General features: G+C 51.3%; 1 protein-coding gene across 1 annotated transcript; it reads right to left on the bottom strand.

Annotated features, from left to right (window-relative positions):
* Nucleotides 1-4,504: 4,504 nt before the first annotated feature.
* Nucleotides 4,505-16,930, bottom strand: STMN3 (stathmin 3). Its single transcript, XM_075517075.1, has 5 exons — nt 16,833-16,930; nt 7,084-7,179; nt 6,399-6,574; nt 5,378-5,569; nt 4,505-4,865 (listed from the first exon to the last, which is right to left on the bottom strand). The coding sequence occupies exons 1-5, from the start codon at nt 16,849-16,851 to the stop codon at nt 4,806-4,808; spliced, it is 543 nt and encodes a 180-aa protein (XP_075373190.1). The 5' UTR covers nt 16,852-16,930; the 3' UTR covers nt 4,505-4,805.
* Nucleotides 16,931-17,542: the final 612 nt, after the last annotated feature.

Raw genomic sequence — 17,542 nt, 5'->3', positions numbered from 1 at the left:
CAATCGTGAACTGCCACCGTCCCTGGAAGGTCAACTCAAAGGTAACCCCACATCTAGGTTAAAGCAAGATTTTTTTAATGACTCAAAAATAATAAGATAAGGAATAGGCTCAGTCCAGAAGCGGTCTGAGGGGCCAGCATCCTTGAAAGCACCAATTTCCAGACAGAGCTGAGCACTTTGCTGTAGGGGATAACGTGAGCGCAGAGCTTTAATTTGGGATACGAGGCCAGTTGTCCCAGCTCTCCCGCAACTTCGCTCATCGCCCGGCTGCCGGTGCCAGCTGGGAACTCATTTAGCTTCAGCTTCTCTGTCTTGCTCAAATCAGAGGCCCTTCTCCAGGAGAGCTCTTTGAAAGGTGTACGCCTGCACGTAATAAATTGTCACCCTCCCGTCTTTCCTCTCTCACACAACTGCAAACGCTCCGTCAGTTGGTGGTCCGGGCAGGGATGCTGCCGGCCGCCTCGAGGATGCTCTCCCTACCAGGCACAAAGTCTCGTGTTCATACGCTGCTGCAAAAATGCGGCCGCTGACTGTCGTTACAGAGCTTGATTCATAAACATCTACGGGAATCAATGAAGAACCTCAAGCCCCGCCGTAAGGAAGGGGGCCCTGGAAACCGGGGGGTTGCATGCCGTGTCTGCGACTGCGGGATGTGGGAATGGTCCGGGAATGAGGGAGGCTGGGATGGTAAGGATGTTAATGAGGATACTTAATTAGTCTCGATTGAGGCATGAAGGATGCTGCTGCTGCACACAACCATTAGCAACCCTGGGAGATGGAAAGGCATGAAATAACCGTGATCCTGGACCGTACCACGTGCTGCTGGTCGGGCACAGCACCGCGTTAGCTGCTGGCACCGGCAGCACCATCCCCGTGGGTCTGGAGCGGTGCAGAGGGTGGGCGGACACCCCTCGTCCAGCCGAAACCACGGGAGTTGGGGCACACGGCCAAAGCAATCACACATTTCCCTGATAGCGTCCAGTGGCACCGGACAAATGTCAAGCTCCCCAACATCCCTACTACATTCATCTGCACCGGGCAAACATCGCTCTGCTACACCTAAAGCATCTGGCCCCACGGATGAGGTTCTTTCCTTGGCACGACGCATCTCAGCAGCAGTAACAGAGCTGGTCCCCTGACGTTACCGATGCGAAACTCTCCCTGCGCATTCCTGCTCCTCTGACGCAGGAGCTTACCCTGCAGTAACACGTTTTCCAGCCATCTCCACTGTCCCTCACAGCACCGACCCGATGGAGGTGAGAAAAATGAGTTTCCCAGTGCTCACACCTGCATGAGCACCGTGTGCCGGGCTGCCCTCCTGTGCGTTTCCCGTGGGATTTTTTGCCAGACAAAGCTATTGCAAGAATAAGTCCCCGCCTGAGGTCCAGGCTGGGAGGGGGAGAAGGGCGGGCGCGGGCCCTAAGCTGGCAGCACAAAGGCAGATCCACGCAAGAACCGAGTCCAGAGCCTCAGCTGCTGTTTGGGGAGGACGGCTCTAAGCAGCACAACCTGCCACCGACCGCTCCTCCTTCAGCACACGCCAAACCTCGCAGCTCCTCCGGCTTCCCCCGGGGCTGCAGGGAAGAGCCTGGACCCCCTCACACGAGGAGGTTTGGGTTAACGCTAAATGTACCAGAATCGAAGCATCCCCTCTATTACACCTCTCGGCCCTTCCTTCTCCTCCCAGCACGAGGGGCAGCCCGTCCCGGCTCTCACCGCCCTGCCCGCAGGACTCAGGTGCCTCCAGCTCCCGACTCCGTGGTTTTCCAGCTGGTCCGGCATCCCACCCCGCCGGCACCCTGCCTTCACCCAGCCCAGCCTCCGACTCCTTCTGAGCCCCAAGGAGGGAGTGAAAACGGTCGTTTCTCTTGTTTTAAACTCCTGCTCATGAGTACAACAGTTCTGATCATAATAATCATAATAATCATAATAATCATAGTACTAAAAACAGTATTTACAACAAGCTCCAGGTCAGAATTACACACCAAGCAAACACTCAGCACCACAGAGAGTAGGACAGGGTTAATATCTCGCAGATACCTTCTCAGATCCCACCAACGCGGGACACAGACATTTGACAGTTTCAACCATTTCTTACACACAAACATTTCATTTAAATTACTTTTAAATTTTTTTTTTTAAACTTTTTAAAATTTCTTGTCACTATATGAATGAGGTGATGCTGGCGGTGATGCCACGCTCTACACAGATGCTTATCTAAGACAGCTGCTACTATAAACTGATCATTAGCTACTGTTAAGAAATTCAACCCTCAGTTTCCTTCCTCTTTGCCCCAAATCTTGGGATTTTTTGTCACTGGGCAGCGTGGGAGCCTTCTAACAGTCCTGTCCTCCCCCCGGCCCAGGCGGAGGGGTTTGGGAGTAAGGTAGCCCTTCCTTTTAGGAGCAGAGTGTCCCCTAACATCAAACCGTGGCCATGAAGGGATCTCTCCCGAATCCAGCTGGGACTTCTGGGGAGATCAGCAAAGAGCCCCGGGATGTGACCTCCAGCAGCTGCTGCTCTTGGCTTTCCATGGGGTTTCTGCGACCGCCTGATGCTCACCCCAGGCTGTAATCAATTCTTTACCTAATTAAAGCACAGGGTAGACAGAAAACGTCATCTTCTGATGAGACTCAGTGATGATTTGTTTTTCAGAGGGGAGGAGAGGCAAGGGGATCATTATGCCCCGTGCAAACCCCTCATCTGCTCTAGCTCCTTGTCGCTGCCTGGCACGGCCGTGCAGAGCACGGTCCCGGGAGCCCCGGGCTGGGCTGTGCCCGTGCCCCGCTGCCGGGCTGCCCGTGCACGCGTCTGCACCCCTGTGCGCTGAAATTGTTCCCCAAGGACCCTGCAAAGCCCACCGTGGGAGTCCCTCATCCCACCCACAGAACGGCTCTTTGGAGGCACAGCGTGCGAGGACACCAGTTCCTAATAATTAAACGTCTGGGTGCTTTGGATGCCCCTTGGGTTTATTCTGGGGTCTGAGAGGGCAGCCAGGACGGAGGGGCCATCGCGAGGCGGAGGGGAGCGGTGCCCTGGTGTAAATACCATCCAGGCACCCTGCGCTGCCCACCCCGCTGCCGCCTCCCCGAAACGCTGCGCCGGCTGTTAAATAACCCAGTAATCTTTAAGCACTGGACAGAGGGGAATTCTTGTTACCTTCTGCCTCAAACGAAAGCAGCTTCCACCATCTCCTCTGCAAACCCTTGCCACGGGACGGTGCTCCTGCAGGGCTGGGTCCCCAGCACTGCGAGGCCCCGCTTGCCGGAAGGTGGCCATTCCCTGCTCTTCAGATGCAACATTTCCACTTAGGTTTTCAAGGCAGAAGCAGAGCTGGGGCAAGGCGAGCAGGTCTGGGGATCTCAGTGGGAGGGTGGCAGCCCCTCGCAGTGCACGGTGGCTGCTCGGACCTTGGCTACCTCCATAAGCCGTGACTCTAGAAGATTAGGAAGTCCCTGGGCTTTGACAGTCACCTATTTAGATCAGACGTTACCGCCATGCTTGCATGTTCTCTGCTCATCCCTACCTCCATCAAGAGACAATTTTTTCTTAAAAATAGGCCTTGAAAAGCTAAAGATAGACGAGGAATGAGCATGGGGACATCTCTTCGCCCTTACCGCAGAATTGCTCCCCTCTTAGCTCCCTCTCATCCAAAGCCACCGGTCTGGAGGTACCAGGCAGGCAGCCGGCGTGCCCTGCCTCCCAGGGTGCTGCCTACGAGCCAGAGCTCCAGGGCTCATCTGGCGATCTCTGGTCTCAGTGTCTGCCCTGTAATGGCACCGAAGAGTCACATCCATCTTTGGAAAGAGGGAAGGATGATTATTCTGTTCACTAAAAGGCTATTTCACAACCATGCACCATTTCTATTGGATCTGCTTTCTTACTGGAGCGAAACCTTGTGCTTTGGGAGTGCTGGAGAGCCCGCAGACCGAGTGCCCTCTCCCAGGGCTCCCGCGGAGCCGGGGATGCAATCACCGTCTGCGGTTCTCCCCGGCTGCTCGGCCAAGACCTCTCGGCCCCGCTCTGCCGGGGAGAGGGCGGCTCAGTCTCCGGGCTCCTCCAGCCCGTGGCCACCCAGGGCATCAGGCGGTGCCTGCCGTGACAGGGACTTGCCGTGACGTGGCACCCGGCACCGAGCTCTGCGTGGAGACCCTCACCTACTTTCACACGGGCTAGCAAAGAATCATCCAAAGATGAGGACTTCGGGTCACTGCCCGCCTGGGCTGGCTCCAGATACAGCCAAGAGAGGGGGGGTCTGCACGCCACGACTCCTGAGCCGTCCCATCCCTCTCTCGTTCCTCTCTCCTACCACTGGCTAACACGGGGCTGTTCCCTATTCCACTTCACACACAGAAATTATCACTTACTTCCCATTATTCTGAAACTGATATTTGGCTTAGAGCAAACACCAAGAGGGGTAAAAGCCCCGGATAAGAAATCCGTATCTCTGTGACACTGCTGGTTGAATTTATTAATATCTTAATTGTTTTTTACATCAGTTTAAGAAATATTTTTTAAAAAAGGACAAAACCCTCCAAAGAAGCTGTTTGATTGACTGATCGATTCTCTGTTTCATGTGAACTAGCTGCTATTCTGCTTAGAGGTCCCTATGATCTGTGAATCCCCACAAGTACTGACGATTAAGGATGCAGAGATAGAGAAGCGTGTAGCTGGGGGACGAACACCAGGGGAGGGGGGGATGGAGAACCAAATGTTGCATCTAGACAAACAAAATAAAATGTGTTGGTCGGTCGATTGGTTGGTTTGTTAACAGGAATCAGGTGCTAGATGTGTAGAAAAGCCCTTTATCCAGAGATCTCCTCCCGCTGTTCCTTGTTCCTGCGAACTTCAGCTGCGTGCAGTTCCTGCAAAGAAGGGAGAGACGACACCAGGCTAACACTTTCTGCTCTTGCAGTCTCCGTTTTCCTCCTCTCCTGCACGCAGGATTTGCACCAGACAAAAAAAAAGAGACCAGTTTCCCACCCGACACACCCCAAGGACAGGGGGTTACGCCTGCAAAGAGCGAAGCATCTCATCTGCGGGAGCCTGGAGGTGATGCAAACCCACAGCGAACGCGTTCACGGCTCCCCTCTTCGGCAAAGCCCTTTGGCCACGCAGTCCCTGGACACGGAGTGGGCCCGATCCTGTGCCTTTGAGCTTGCACTTATCAAGACGGTATTTTCTCTACTGACCTTGGAGGACACATCCCCCCTCCTCGTGCCGCTCCGGAGCAGAGCTGCTCCACAGCCCGCTTTCCACCAGTAACGAAACGCCCGCTCCCCTGTGCCCATCGCTCTGGGATGACGCTGCAGGGACCAGACCCCAAACCCCGCCGTGGGCATCAGCACCCAGCCCTCTCCCGGGGCATCGCACTCGCCTTCTCGCGGAGCCGCTCCCTCAAGGCGGCGAGATGTGCTTCGCGGATCTCCCTGCTCAGCTCCATCTTGTAGTTGAGCTTCTCCTCAGCCAGGCGGCTGAAGTTGTTGTTCTCCTCCAGCGCCTTGTGCAGCACCTCCCGCTCATGTTCCCGCTTCTCCGCCAGCTGCTTCAGCACCTGCGCCTCCTGGGTCTGCCGAGGCAAGGTGTCGGGAAAGGTGTAAGGCAACCGAAGAGGCTCTTCTAGCCTTCAACTCCCCAGAGAGGCTTTCTGACCATCTCTGCTGCTCAAAAGCGCTCTGCCACCCCCCTCCATCCCATAACGCTCTTGCTTGGAAGACGCTTTGACACCTTTTTTCCTGCTATGGGCCAATGTCTGCTGGGTCCGGTGCTCCAGGCGGGCAGGCGATGCAACACTGCGCTCACCGGCCCAGCAAAACCCAGGTGACATCCGTGTGGGCACAGCATCCCCTCTCCAAGTGTCGCCTCATTCTTTGAATTATTTCAGCTTGCTCTCCCCTTACCCGCCAACACTCCTAACATTTATACTTTGTTTTACTCTGCCGGTTTTCTCCTTTTCAATAGTTCTCACCAGAAGACATTTTATACAGCACTTAGAATAAAATGCGGCACAGCCAGCTGTTGGAAACACAAGGCTGTGTTTAGGTTTGGAGTTTAAGGTGGGTGTGTGACCAACTGCGACATCTCCTGCAGCATTAGCTGGGGAGAACTGCCCCGCCAGCCAGGTCACACGCAGAGGACCGAGAGGACCCCATACTGTGTGGTTTTAAGAACAGGAGGACGATGATGATCATCGAGTCCAATTCCCTGCCTAACCAGGCTGCAGAACCTCACTCCATGACTCCCACGTCTCACCTGACAATTTCTAGTGGAATATAATAATAAGTGTAAAAACACTATTTCCAGCCATTTTAGATTGCTCCTGCTAAGCCCGTTTTAGGGTTTGGTGCAATTAGTACCCGTCACAGAAAAGTCACTGCTTCTACAGGACATCTCGTTACCTTCCTCCTCTCTTCTGCAGCCTCCAGCCTCCTCTGCAGCTCCTCCAGGGACAGGTCCTTCTTCTTGGGGGGGGAGGAAAGGATTGGGCTCTCAGGAGATAAATCTGAAGGGGACTTCAGGATCACTTCGAAGCTCTGGCCTGATGCCCTCTTATCCAGCTGCTTCACCTCCATATCTTTGGGGGGAAAAAAAACAGGGACTCTGTGGACCTGTGACACTCAGGAGACCATTCACCTGAGGGCACCAGGCTCTTCACATAGGAATTAGGGTGTTCCCATGTCCTGACCTGGGTGATTTTGTTCTATCTCCAAAATTTCCCTATCAGTGATCAGCTTCATCCCCCGCAAGTCGATGCAATTAATTTATATTCAAGCTTCATCCCCCCCCAGGTTGATGCAATGAATTAAATTCACAGCATAATTACAGAAAGGCCATATTGCTGTTAACATCTCCTATGTCACCCCAGTACGAAGCAGACAGCCTCTGCAAGCAGTTTCTTTCTGGGAAAATGTGGGTTACGTTAATAAAATAAACTGTGAAAGGAGACTAAACAGAAAGACCCCGGGCTGAGACATGGATTGCTGCTCCGGGATGGGACAGCCCAGCGTGCTGATGAGCTCCCGCGTTGCCTGCAGAAGCATCGTGCAAACGATGCTGTAGCCCCTGCGGGAGCTGGTTACGTACCTCCATACTGGTAGATGGTATTAGGATGGGGCTGGGTGTGGAAACAGGAGCAGATGAGGGAGAGCAGAGACAGCTCCTTCATTTTCTCCTTGTAGGCTGAAAAATAGGAAATAGCAATGAGAAGACAGTCTAATGGCAATGGCAGCTCCTTTTCACGGAGAAATTAAGCAAGTAGACACAAGGAAACCCATTTGCAGCTACCAGACTCTATGGAGGCTTTTCCAGACTGCCATAGCTCGCCAAAAGGTCCCCAAGGAGCGTCTGTTCTAGAGCAGACTAAATTAGCTGCCAGTGTAGCAAATGTCATGGGAAGACACACAGTAGGAATTTACCACACCTAGGGGTATAAGTTTCTGTGCAGGATTTTTTCCCTCCAAAGGAGCTGAAACACTGCAGCCCGTGTGGTTAACCACGTCGGGACAGCTGCCAGACCCTTTCTCCATTCCACTTCCAGACTCAGAGGTCAAATGACACCCATCAACACCTGGAAACTTTGCTCAAGCCCTGGCAAGTTCCTGACGTTTCACAATTCAGCATTTCTGACATCAGGGTGAAGAGGCAAGGGGCAGTCAGCTATGAGAACAAATGGGCATTTGAGTGAAGAAATGGTTCGGGGTGCTGCTAACGGGGGGAAGTGCTGTAACCCGACTTCCCAAGGTGCCTCCTTCCCTGCAGAAGCAGATAAGGGAGGATGTAAGTGGATTCTGTCACCGCTTTGGCCCAGGCAGGCAGAGGCTGACGCTGGTCTGCAGTCACAGTAAATGCTGTCCCCTGCAAAGGACAGGGAAATACACAATCCCTTCGAGCTCTGCTGCTGCGAGCCCTCCGGCTTGCTCGACGTTCCTGTGACTGGAGGACACACCGCAGCGTCCTCAGTGATCACAAGTGCACAGGGTGCTGCCCTAATGGCAGCAGCACCCACAGCTCGCAGTGGGTCTGTTTCTGGGGCAATCTTCACCTGTATTTTTGGAGTTTAGCACATTTAAGACAGCGAACTGTTAGCACACACTTGACAAAGAACCTCAGAATAGAAGTTCTTGAAAGCGGAGAGGTGCTCTGTCAGGCTGTCAAGTTCTTTATCACACCGGTGTGACCCTCACAGCATCACTGCCATGTCGCAGCTCAGCAGCTGACGGCTCAGCGGTTTGTGCTGCTGTCTCACGGATGCCGTGAGGCTCTGCCCTGGACTGGCTGCTCAGGGGACACCCAGGCATGTGGGGACAGAGTCTTCATGGCTGCGTGTCCTGCCAAACCTGCCCTGAGCCTCCTTGTGCCATCCTTCCTCCTGCCTCCACCACAGGGCACAGGCGTTCTGGCGTCCAGCCTTGGCTCTGCCTCTGGATTTCCCACATGTCCTTGTGCTTCTGGTCTTGGTTTGTCTCTTCCTTACTGAGCTCCTGTTTCGACCTCCAGCCAGAGGTGAATCTGCAACCTGGCTGCCAATGCCACCTTCATAGCGAGACCCTCCACCGGCCCAGGAAAGGGAAATCCCCCAAACTTTGTAATATGAAAAGGCATTAGAGGCAGAACAATTTTGGAAAAAAATATCATCCTGTGTACCATATGCCCTCAGGAACACCTTTCAGATCTTCTCCTCTGCCTTCCTGCAGCTACTCGGGTGGGAAAACAGTGGTTTCATATGCCTACTTCATACTTGCACTTATTTTCCCTCCTAGGTACAGAACTTGGTCCTAATTAACACCCGTCTTTTGCTAACTGATAGTCCCTGAAGCTCAGATTTTTATTGAACATTTTCCAGTTTGCTGCACATTCTGATTTTAATACCCTGCCCAGTCCTGCTGTTAAACGTAAACCAAATAGGAACAGCTTACACCAGCAGTGCCAGCCGCAGAGCAGGACATCTTTGATTCTGTTCTTAATGAAAAAAAGTCTTTGGGAAGTCTCCGAGAGTGCTGTATGGTGCTAAAAGTCATGGCATGCAGCTGTAAGCTAATGTATCTCACAACGTGCTGTCCGGAGCCGGGAGGAGGGTCCCCTGGGCCAAATGAGAGACATTATCATTTAACAGGAACAAACTACGCACCAAGGTCGTTGCTCTACCATTATGTCTGGTCCTGAGTGAAACCAAGACATTAAGCAGATGTGCCACATCCCTGACCCACTCGTTTAATTGTCTCCTAGCACTTGTTACAGAGCACAGTGCTTCGTGTTTCATTACTTGAACTTCAGGAGGTCTGAACTGGTTTCAGTTCAGTAAAACTGAAACAGTAAAGCCCAGTACTGGTTTCACCATCCTCTGTGTAGAGGAGCGTACGCTGCAGTCCCTGCCTTTCAGGAGGTCTGTTCTAGGGATTTTGCAGCTGCCTCCATTCCATCGGGATCTTCCCTGTCCCGCTTTCCCTTCTGTAGAGCAAACTGACCGTCCCTCTCCATCAATTAAAACGAAAAGGAGCGAGAGGACAAAAGGACACCGCTTCACTGAGCCGCGCAGGGCTTTAATGAGCTATGGAAGTGCTGTGCCTCCTTCTCCCGGCGCTGGAGTCTGCAGATGCACCCCGGCGCCAGCCATCAGATGCAATTAGCAGCAAGCGGGCACCCGGGTCGGGGGAGCAGGGCTGGGAGCTGCCGGCCCCGGAGACCGGCAGGGGAAGAGCCCGAAGAGCCCCGACCCGCCGGGCAGCCCTCGCTGCCGGGCAGACCCGCTCCAGCCTCCCCGCTGCCGGGGTGGGGAGGGACGGGGAAAGCAGCGGGAACGGCGGCAGCGGACCGAGCCCCCCCGGCCGGTAGCGGGGAGGGTCCGCTGGGCCCCGGGACCCCCGGCCCGGGAGCTGTCCGTTCAGCACCACCGTGCGGGACCCCCGGCCCGGGAGCTGTCCGTTCAGCACCGGCACCGGGGAGCCCCCAGGCAGCGGCAAGGCCGGGGGTTTCCGCATGAAGAGGGGGAAGGACCGACCCCTGAAGAAATCCCCCCTGATCCACGCCCCGAGAAATAAACGGCCCCCTGAACCCCCCCCGCCTCTGCTCCGGAGGCAGCGGTTACAGCCGGGGGACACGGAAGCATCCCCAGTGCTGCCCTCATCCTCATGCGCTTTTGATCTGACACGTTCGGTGACAAACAAGAGGCGGTATGTGTCCCCAACACACTGTTAGTAGGCTAAAATAAGAAAAGGCATCCTTGAGGAGAGGCAGAGCCTCTGATTCACTAAATAAAAGTAAGAAACATAACCTCTGGGTCGCTATTTAGGAGACTGTGTCAATGAAGATCAAACCCAAGATCTCTTGAAGCAAGATTATGTCTCAATCACAGCTGCATCAGAAAGGGCATGCTTAAAACTCTCAGGGGTAAAAGATCAGCATTGCAAACCTCAGCACTAACATTTACTTCAGAAGTATCTGCACTCAACAGATAGAAGGTTTTGAGGACATATTTATGCCAGTGGACAAAATCCTTGCACCAAGATAAGACAGCTGGCTGGCCAGAATATGACATGGCCAACAAGTCCCTTCCAGGAAAGCCTGTGTGTCTTCCAGTGCACAAACTTACACATTTTAAGAAAAATTAGACAGGAAATGCTGAACTTTTAATTTAAGCATCTATTGGCATTTTTTACTTCTGCTAAGTTAGTAAAAATAAATTCAGCTTACACCAAAGAATTATTGTCTATGTGGATAAATTGGGAAGGATATCTGACTCAGTTCCTAAGGGACTTCATACCAAAGAATGACTTTAGTCTCAGAGGTGCAACAAGAGCTTTGTCTCACTGACAGGTAGAGGATTAGGACAGGCTGCCCACTCCAGTACGGAGTACGGATATTTTATGTTTCTTTTTAGGCAAACACTGCAGTAGGAGGACCAGTAGCAAGTTCATTCACTCTGGTATGGTCTTCATCACTAAGTCATCAGACTTCACTGCTTTCATATTTGGACAATGCCCTTAATACCATGCTTTAACTTTTGGTCAGCCCTAAAGTGGTCAGGCAGTGAGACTCAATGATGGTTGTAGGTCCCTTCCAACTGAAATTATTCTATTCTATTCTATTCTATTCTATTCTATTCTATTCTATTCTATTCTATTCAATTCAATTCATTCTATTCTATTGCATCTATTCTGTTCTATTCCATATTAGAATTGGGGTAAAACATTACAAATAACTGAGTTTTGTAAACTAAGAAGTGCATAAACTGTAGAAGGTATAGAAAATATGAGAGTCCCATCCTGTAAAGTGGGGTAAACTTGCATTTTAATGGCTTCATGAGACCTCGGGTAGCTATTAAGCTACAATCCTACCTAAAAGGTGCAGTCGGTCGCTCAATATTTCTGAATATTTATGCCCAGTAATCGGCACAGTCTGATCCTGCTCTGTTTATATTGCATTGCACACCCCATGCAACAATTAATCTTTATTAAAATTTTTCACCTAGCTTTTCTCCGCACCGTAGATATTGCATAGGCAAAATTACTTTCTCCCTGTTGCAAGGAGAAGAAGGGAGATGACCTGGGCCTTCACCAAGCCACCGAGAGGGTCAGGGTGCTCTCAGCTCTCTTTCACTCTAGCGACTCATTTCTTGTGCTCCCTCTAGTGCTGTACAGCACATACAGCATCGCCACAGCCCTGCTGCTTCGCATGAGCACTACATACAGCATTTATCCATGTGAAGTGTTTGTCTCCAAGTTAATCCCCGGAGACACCATCCAGCTGCTCCCCGAGCGGCTGCAGCGCAAGAGATGGAGGAACGGCTGGGGACGGGTGCGGTGCGCGAGCAACGGGAACCATCTGCCTGCTCATGATGTGCCTGGACAGAGTGCCTCACCACCTACCATTCATTAAAAAGTTCTGTTCTCTGCTTCCTAACCAGATAAAATTAAACCATAGACTGTTTGAGCAGCCTGTCTTTTTGTTCGGTGTTTAATGATGTCCAGCAAAACAGAGTGAGGCCATTTAGGCACAACACTGATACAGACTCATTCATAATAAACCAGAGGCACAGCAAGACTAATTTATATGAATTCAGGCAATTTAAATGGACGAGACTGGATGTGCTATGTCTGACAGCAAGGTCAGGCAATGACAGGAAAATAATCTGGTTTGCAAAGATAACTTTGGAGAAGTAAAAATTGCCTCCATAAAGAATATTGCATCATGAAAAAAGGAGAACAGTCCAATTATAAATGTAGCCAAAGCACAAACAGAAGGTAGAGAAGGTAGAGAAGCTAGAGAGACAGGGAACCGAGGCCTTCAGCACAAAGACTGCAATGCCACATCCACGACAAAAGCAACCATAGCCCTCAATAAGCCTTGAGATTACAACAGGCTGCGAATCCTGCTATGAATCCTGTCATAAAAATAACGGCCAGACCTTCACTTCAGTCTAACTCATTTCCATTTTCTTGCTCCCCAACTTCCAAAACCAGGTCAGCAAGAGACCTCACACAACCAGAAAACACTAGCGGGGTTTTTTTCCAGATCAGCGGTTGTACCCCACACTGATGCCATACACCATCTCAGCTGCTCACCATGAGATTTGAGGCCCAGAAGTCACCACAGGCTCATGTGGAATCATCCATGAGAACAGGCAGATGCGAGGGTTACTCTGCCTTCTGTCGGACATCTGCTAAACTATCACCCAGGAACGGTTTCCAATCACCCCGCCCCTTCCCTCCTAGGTTTCATTTGCAGCTCATGAACGCCACATCAACCCCTGTTATCCACAGCCAATGGATTAGCAAATCACTCAAACTGTAGCACTGGAAGATGTGGGCCGCCCTCAGGAAATCAAGCAGGGAAATCTCCTCTTCTATGGGCTCAGCGAGAGAGAAGGGCTCAAGCTGTGCAGCAGAGACCCAGCAGCCTGGGCTGGGTGGGTGACTGATTGTCAGGAAGGAGAGAAGCTGGCCTGGGTTGCTTGATAAAGCAGATGAAGGAGCCAAATGGAGGCAGCTGTCCCAGAGTGTTTGTGCAGTGGGGGCAAATATAGGTTCAGACGGTCAGGTTTGGAAGAGACAAAGAGCTACAAAGGAGCTGGGGACAGTCAAAGACAGGAGTCCAGTGCCATGATGTGTCAGGTACAGACATGCTGTGGGACCACAGACGGTCATTTGGTCTCTTTGGATCTTGGTTTCCTTTGCATTAACTGAGGATTATTGTACTTACCCATTATACAGTGATATTATGTGTATAAACCCATTCAGAAAACATCAGATTCTCCAGTACAGCACTAAACATGTAGAGGTACCTTGAAAGAATAAAAGGACTGTTTGGAAATATGCTGAGCGGCTCTTCGCCAGTTGGGATGTGCCAAACTGCTACAGCACATGCACATGATCTGTGGTTGCTCTCTAGCTCTTTTGTCTTTCTAAATCACAGCCAAAGATCTGACCATCAGTTTAACTCCCCTCTGGATAGGAGACTTTTTTTTTTAAATGGAGGCTCACACCCGGCAGAATAAAGCCCATGTCAGTAGGGCAACTGGGAGGGATTAGGCAGGCATGTTGTTTCCAGTTAATTTAGGGGTATAGAAGTTTTAGTGAGCTTCAGGTCCCTCCAAGTATTATCATCAAGAATCATCAGCCCCATTCACCATAAGAAAGCTTGAGGCTGCAATCCATCCTGCTGCCCACGCTGCTGTCACAAAGGTCTTATCTGCAGCCTGCCAGTTGCCACATCAGACCATTAAATCTCAAGCTTTTCCTCTGCAGAAGGAGAATGTGTTCATCTGATAAAACAATGCCTTCACCATCTCGGAACCAACATTGATAGGCTCCAAGCAAGCCCGTTCTTGAGATATCAGAGGGATCCTCACAGACTCTACATGGTACCATCAAAGAAGATATGATTTATATTTTAGAAAGAACAAATGTTTTCCAAGGAGTTAGAGCCCTCATTTGGATACAGTGGTAAAAAAAAAGAAATTAAAAAATGCCTACAATAGATTCTCTTGGCTTGTAAAACTGAAGTCCCAATAAAAGCACCATAAATTTCTAAGACCATATACAGTCCATCAACACCTGAAGAGAAAGAAAATAGTGATTTCTTGAGAACGCAGAGAGATGGAGAGGTTGAGAGAAAGGACCATGACCCTCCAGCATGAGCAGTAGACGTGTCAGGACAGGGCAATACCATGTGGTGTCCAGCAATACAGAAAAGGGATTAAGGGGATAGCCCAGACCTATACGAAGTCACACGACTCTCACATTTCGATGTTAGGAGGAGAAAACCTCAGGATCTATCAAGGCACATTTACCATGCCCAGTCGTGAGGCCAGGAATGACAAGCCGGTGTTTCCTCTTGGCTCCACCTCCTCAGACACGCTAACGTCGGAGCAAAGCCCATGAGGCTGTCACCTTACTGCATCATTTCATAATCTCGTGTCTCTTTATTCAACCCAGATGCCTGCAAATGGTGGGGAAAGTCATACAGTCCTGCAGAGTCCAGCCAGACACCCTTTCCGCGGTGTACCAAAGCACAAAGCTTGGTGCAGATGCTGTGGGGAGGAGGTGTGAGGGCTCTGCCCCTGCAAGGTCTGCCCGGCGGCACGGCCAGCACCGCAGCTGAACCTGCACTGAGCATGTGCTGCCGCGTCCTCTGCTCTAGCACCAAAACCAACCACCACGGCCAGGAGAAAACGCCTGGGGTGGCAGGGAGAAAAGAGAGGGGACCGCTGGGCTGGGGAAAGCAAGCCCCGGTTCTTTTCATCCCAGGGATTTGTTTGTTTGTTTAAACAAACCCAAGAAAATCTTCCCAAGGGGGATAAGCCCCCGGGCATCAGCTGCAGACAATTACAGCTGCTCTCCCTTCAGCACGGATTTGCTTTTGCTGCGGACAAAGAAGAAAATAACAAAGAAAGCAAACAAGACTTTTTCCTTAATTTAAGGATTTGCTTGCCTTTTTCTCCTGCCGTTCCAAGCTACTCTCCATTCTTGCTATACATGCTATAGGCGATGGGGAGCTGCTCCCTGCAAAGGCAGCTGGGCGAGGCTCAGCCCCGCTCCCTCCCTTGGCAAACGTTGCCCTATTCTCTTTCCTCCTCCCGCAGCGCTGGTTTCCCATGACTTTCTACTCCTTGAAATTGTTTCCCTACTTGATCTGAGCCACAAGAAAATGTGGTTTCTCTGAAGCACGCGCTTCTTCATGATCCTAAGGCTCCTTTGACAGTAAAACTGCGTCTTCGGGAAGATTAAATATGCCGTTGGCATGTGGTGGGTTGGGAGGGTGAGAATGCACCAAATGGAAAATGCATGTTATGCCTACGCGTGTTTCATCCGCCACCTCGTCCATCTCAAGTTCGGTGCAACCTTGGTTTAGATGGCTGGTAAGCCTGAGCCGTCCCTCCCACCCCCACTCTGCAAACGAGGTCCAATCCTGTTCTGTAGGAGAGGAAGGCAGATGGGTGGGACCTCCCGAGCATGCACTGGCGCACACGTTCATTGAGACAGGGATACTCACAGAAATATATACAATAGCTGGAGATTTTCTATCATAGAGACACATTTTTTCAATGCTGCTTTACCATCTTTAATTGCATGCAAAGTCCACTCGGGATCAGCTGCACCCTTACACCCCCCCACCCCCACCCCTCCATCTCTCTGTCCTTCTCTCCCCTGCATCTACTGGTCTTTTAAAAGGAGAAAGGAATAGAAAATGCACAGCAGGAGACAGGGGCAAAAGCCAGCGAAAGAAGGAAGAAGTGTTGCCTGGTCTCCTTCTGCTGGTTCCCTGCCGGCAGCGGGGGGCACAAAGCTTTTCCTTTTTGTCTGCTGTTCCTGTTCAGCCCTACATCCCAGCCCTCCAGGATTTAGCTTCCCCCGCCCAAGCCCCTCTTTATGCACTGCAGAATTCAGAGCCATTTCAAGAGAAAACTTGGGGTTTTTTAAAGAAAAAGACCCTCCAAACCCACCCACTGTTCATTGTACCATTTCAGGCTTTTCTTCTCCTTCACCCACGTTCCCAGTTTCAGCCATTTGAATCCTTTCTCCCCAGTTAAAAGGGCAAGACGCATCTTTAGGAAACGGCTGGACCGAAGAAGCACAGCATCCTCAGGGCAGGCTGCCATCCTGCAGCCAAACCCGACCCGGCGCCAGGCTCCTGGGCAGCCGCGCTGTGATTCCTGTTATTGCTGCAGGAGGGAGGAAGGGCTTCCCTTGCAGCATTTGATTTCACCCAACGCCATCAGAGGACCGCTCCCCTGTAGCATCTTCTAACGAAGAAATGTGAGCTGTGGAAGAAATCTAGGGATGGGAAGCCCTGCGAATACACAGAAACCCACCTAGGTTATTGTGGTTGGGTTTGGGGGATTTTCTAGGGCATTACTGTCAGTCTCTTGCCTGTGTCTTTCTTTCCATTACCCATCCAGGCAATACATGATCTTCACAAACCAGAATGTAATTGCTGATTTCTCTGCATCCAGCTACACAGCATGCAAATTTTTCTTAGGAAAAAAAAAAAAAAGCTGTATCACATTACAAAAAACAATAATTCATTGGCGTGCAGCAGCATCTTCTTATGGCACAATGTAACGGCAGCAATATTTTAAATTGGCAAGTTTATCACATGTGTATTCATATTAAAATAAAAAGCCCACCTGCTATCTTGCATCAGAGGGGTGTGTGTGTGTGTATGGGGGAGGAAGGGGAACAATGCTGCCATAGCAGCTGCCTCCTCATCAGAGAACTCCCCCGAAATGCACAGGAAAAAATCCCCAAACCTTCAGAATAATGATAAAAAAAATAAAACCTGATGGGTCTACAAACGGGTTGATGACAAGCCCCTCCAAAAGATGTCTATCCTACCTGAGACGGTGCTGGCCATGCTGCGGCGGCTGGAGCGGAGCGGGTGCTGCAGGAGCAGAGCGCAGGAGCTGCGGAGGTGCTGCAATGCTGCGGGGAGGCAGGACTGACTCAGCTGGAGGGGGCTGCAGCCATCCGCGGCAGGGAGAGGCTGGAGAGCCCAGAGAAAGGGAAGGGGTGGAAAGAAAAAGAAGGGTCACTAGTTCAGAATATTAATTAGCGTATCAGGCCTCCTTTCCTGGGTGGCTTTGACGGCAGATCCCTCCCAGGCAAGACTGCTTGCCAGAAACACAGACCCACTGCGGGGGGGGGGGGGGGGGGGGGGGCGAGGAGACACACCCAGCTGGGCTCTGGCAAAAGATGATTTTTCCTCCTCTTCCTCCCTTTCTTGTCTGCTCTAGATGGGCTAAACTGCTTTTTCCCTTGCTGAAAGCAGAAATAAGCAAATTCATTGATTGTTAGGGTTTTTTTAAACCATCCATTCCAAGGCGGTGCCCACCCACAGGGCCAGGTCTGGGGTCTGGCTTAGCTAGGCTGAGGTGTAAAACCCAAACCCCAAACCCTGCAGCAGCTTTAGGCAAACAGCAAAGGGAGGAGGTACCCCAGACAGGCTCAGCATTTTTAGGTGTGGGTTTTTTTTTTTTGCACCAGCACTGGGGCACAAAAGGGGCTGCAGTTTGGGGGGGGAAACTGCTGTAAATAAAAGTAGAGGA

The sequence above is a fragment of the Mycteria americana genome, chromosome 14 (genome assembly GCF_035582795.1).
Source record: "Mycteria americana isolate JAX WOST 10 ecotype Jacksonville Zoo and Gardens chromosome 14, USCA_MyAme_1.0, whole genome shotgun sequence".
Lineage (NCBI taxonomy): Eukaryota > Metazoa > Chordata > Aves > Ciconiiformes > Ciconiidae > Mycteria > Mycteria americana.
Note: the sequence above shows the minus strand (reverse complement) of the source record. Positions and strands in the feature narration are given on the sequence as shown.

What these genes read in the sequence shown, in the direction of transcription:
- STMN3 (XM_075517075.1), bottom strand. An exon ending in TACCATCTACCAGTATGGAG is followed by an intron (nt 6,575 to 7,083) that starts GTACGTAACCAG and finishes TTCCCCCCAAAG; the next exon opens with ATATGGAGGTGAAGCAGCTG. An exon ending in GGGAGCGGCTCCGCGAGAAG is followed by an intron (nt 4,866 to 5,377) that starts GCGAGTGCGATG and finishes CCTTCTTTGCAG; the next exon opens with GAACTGCACGCAGCTGAAGT.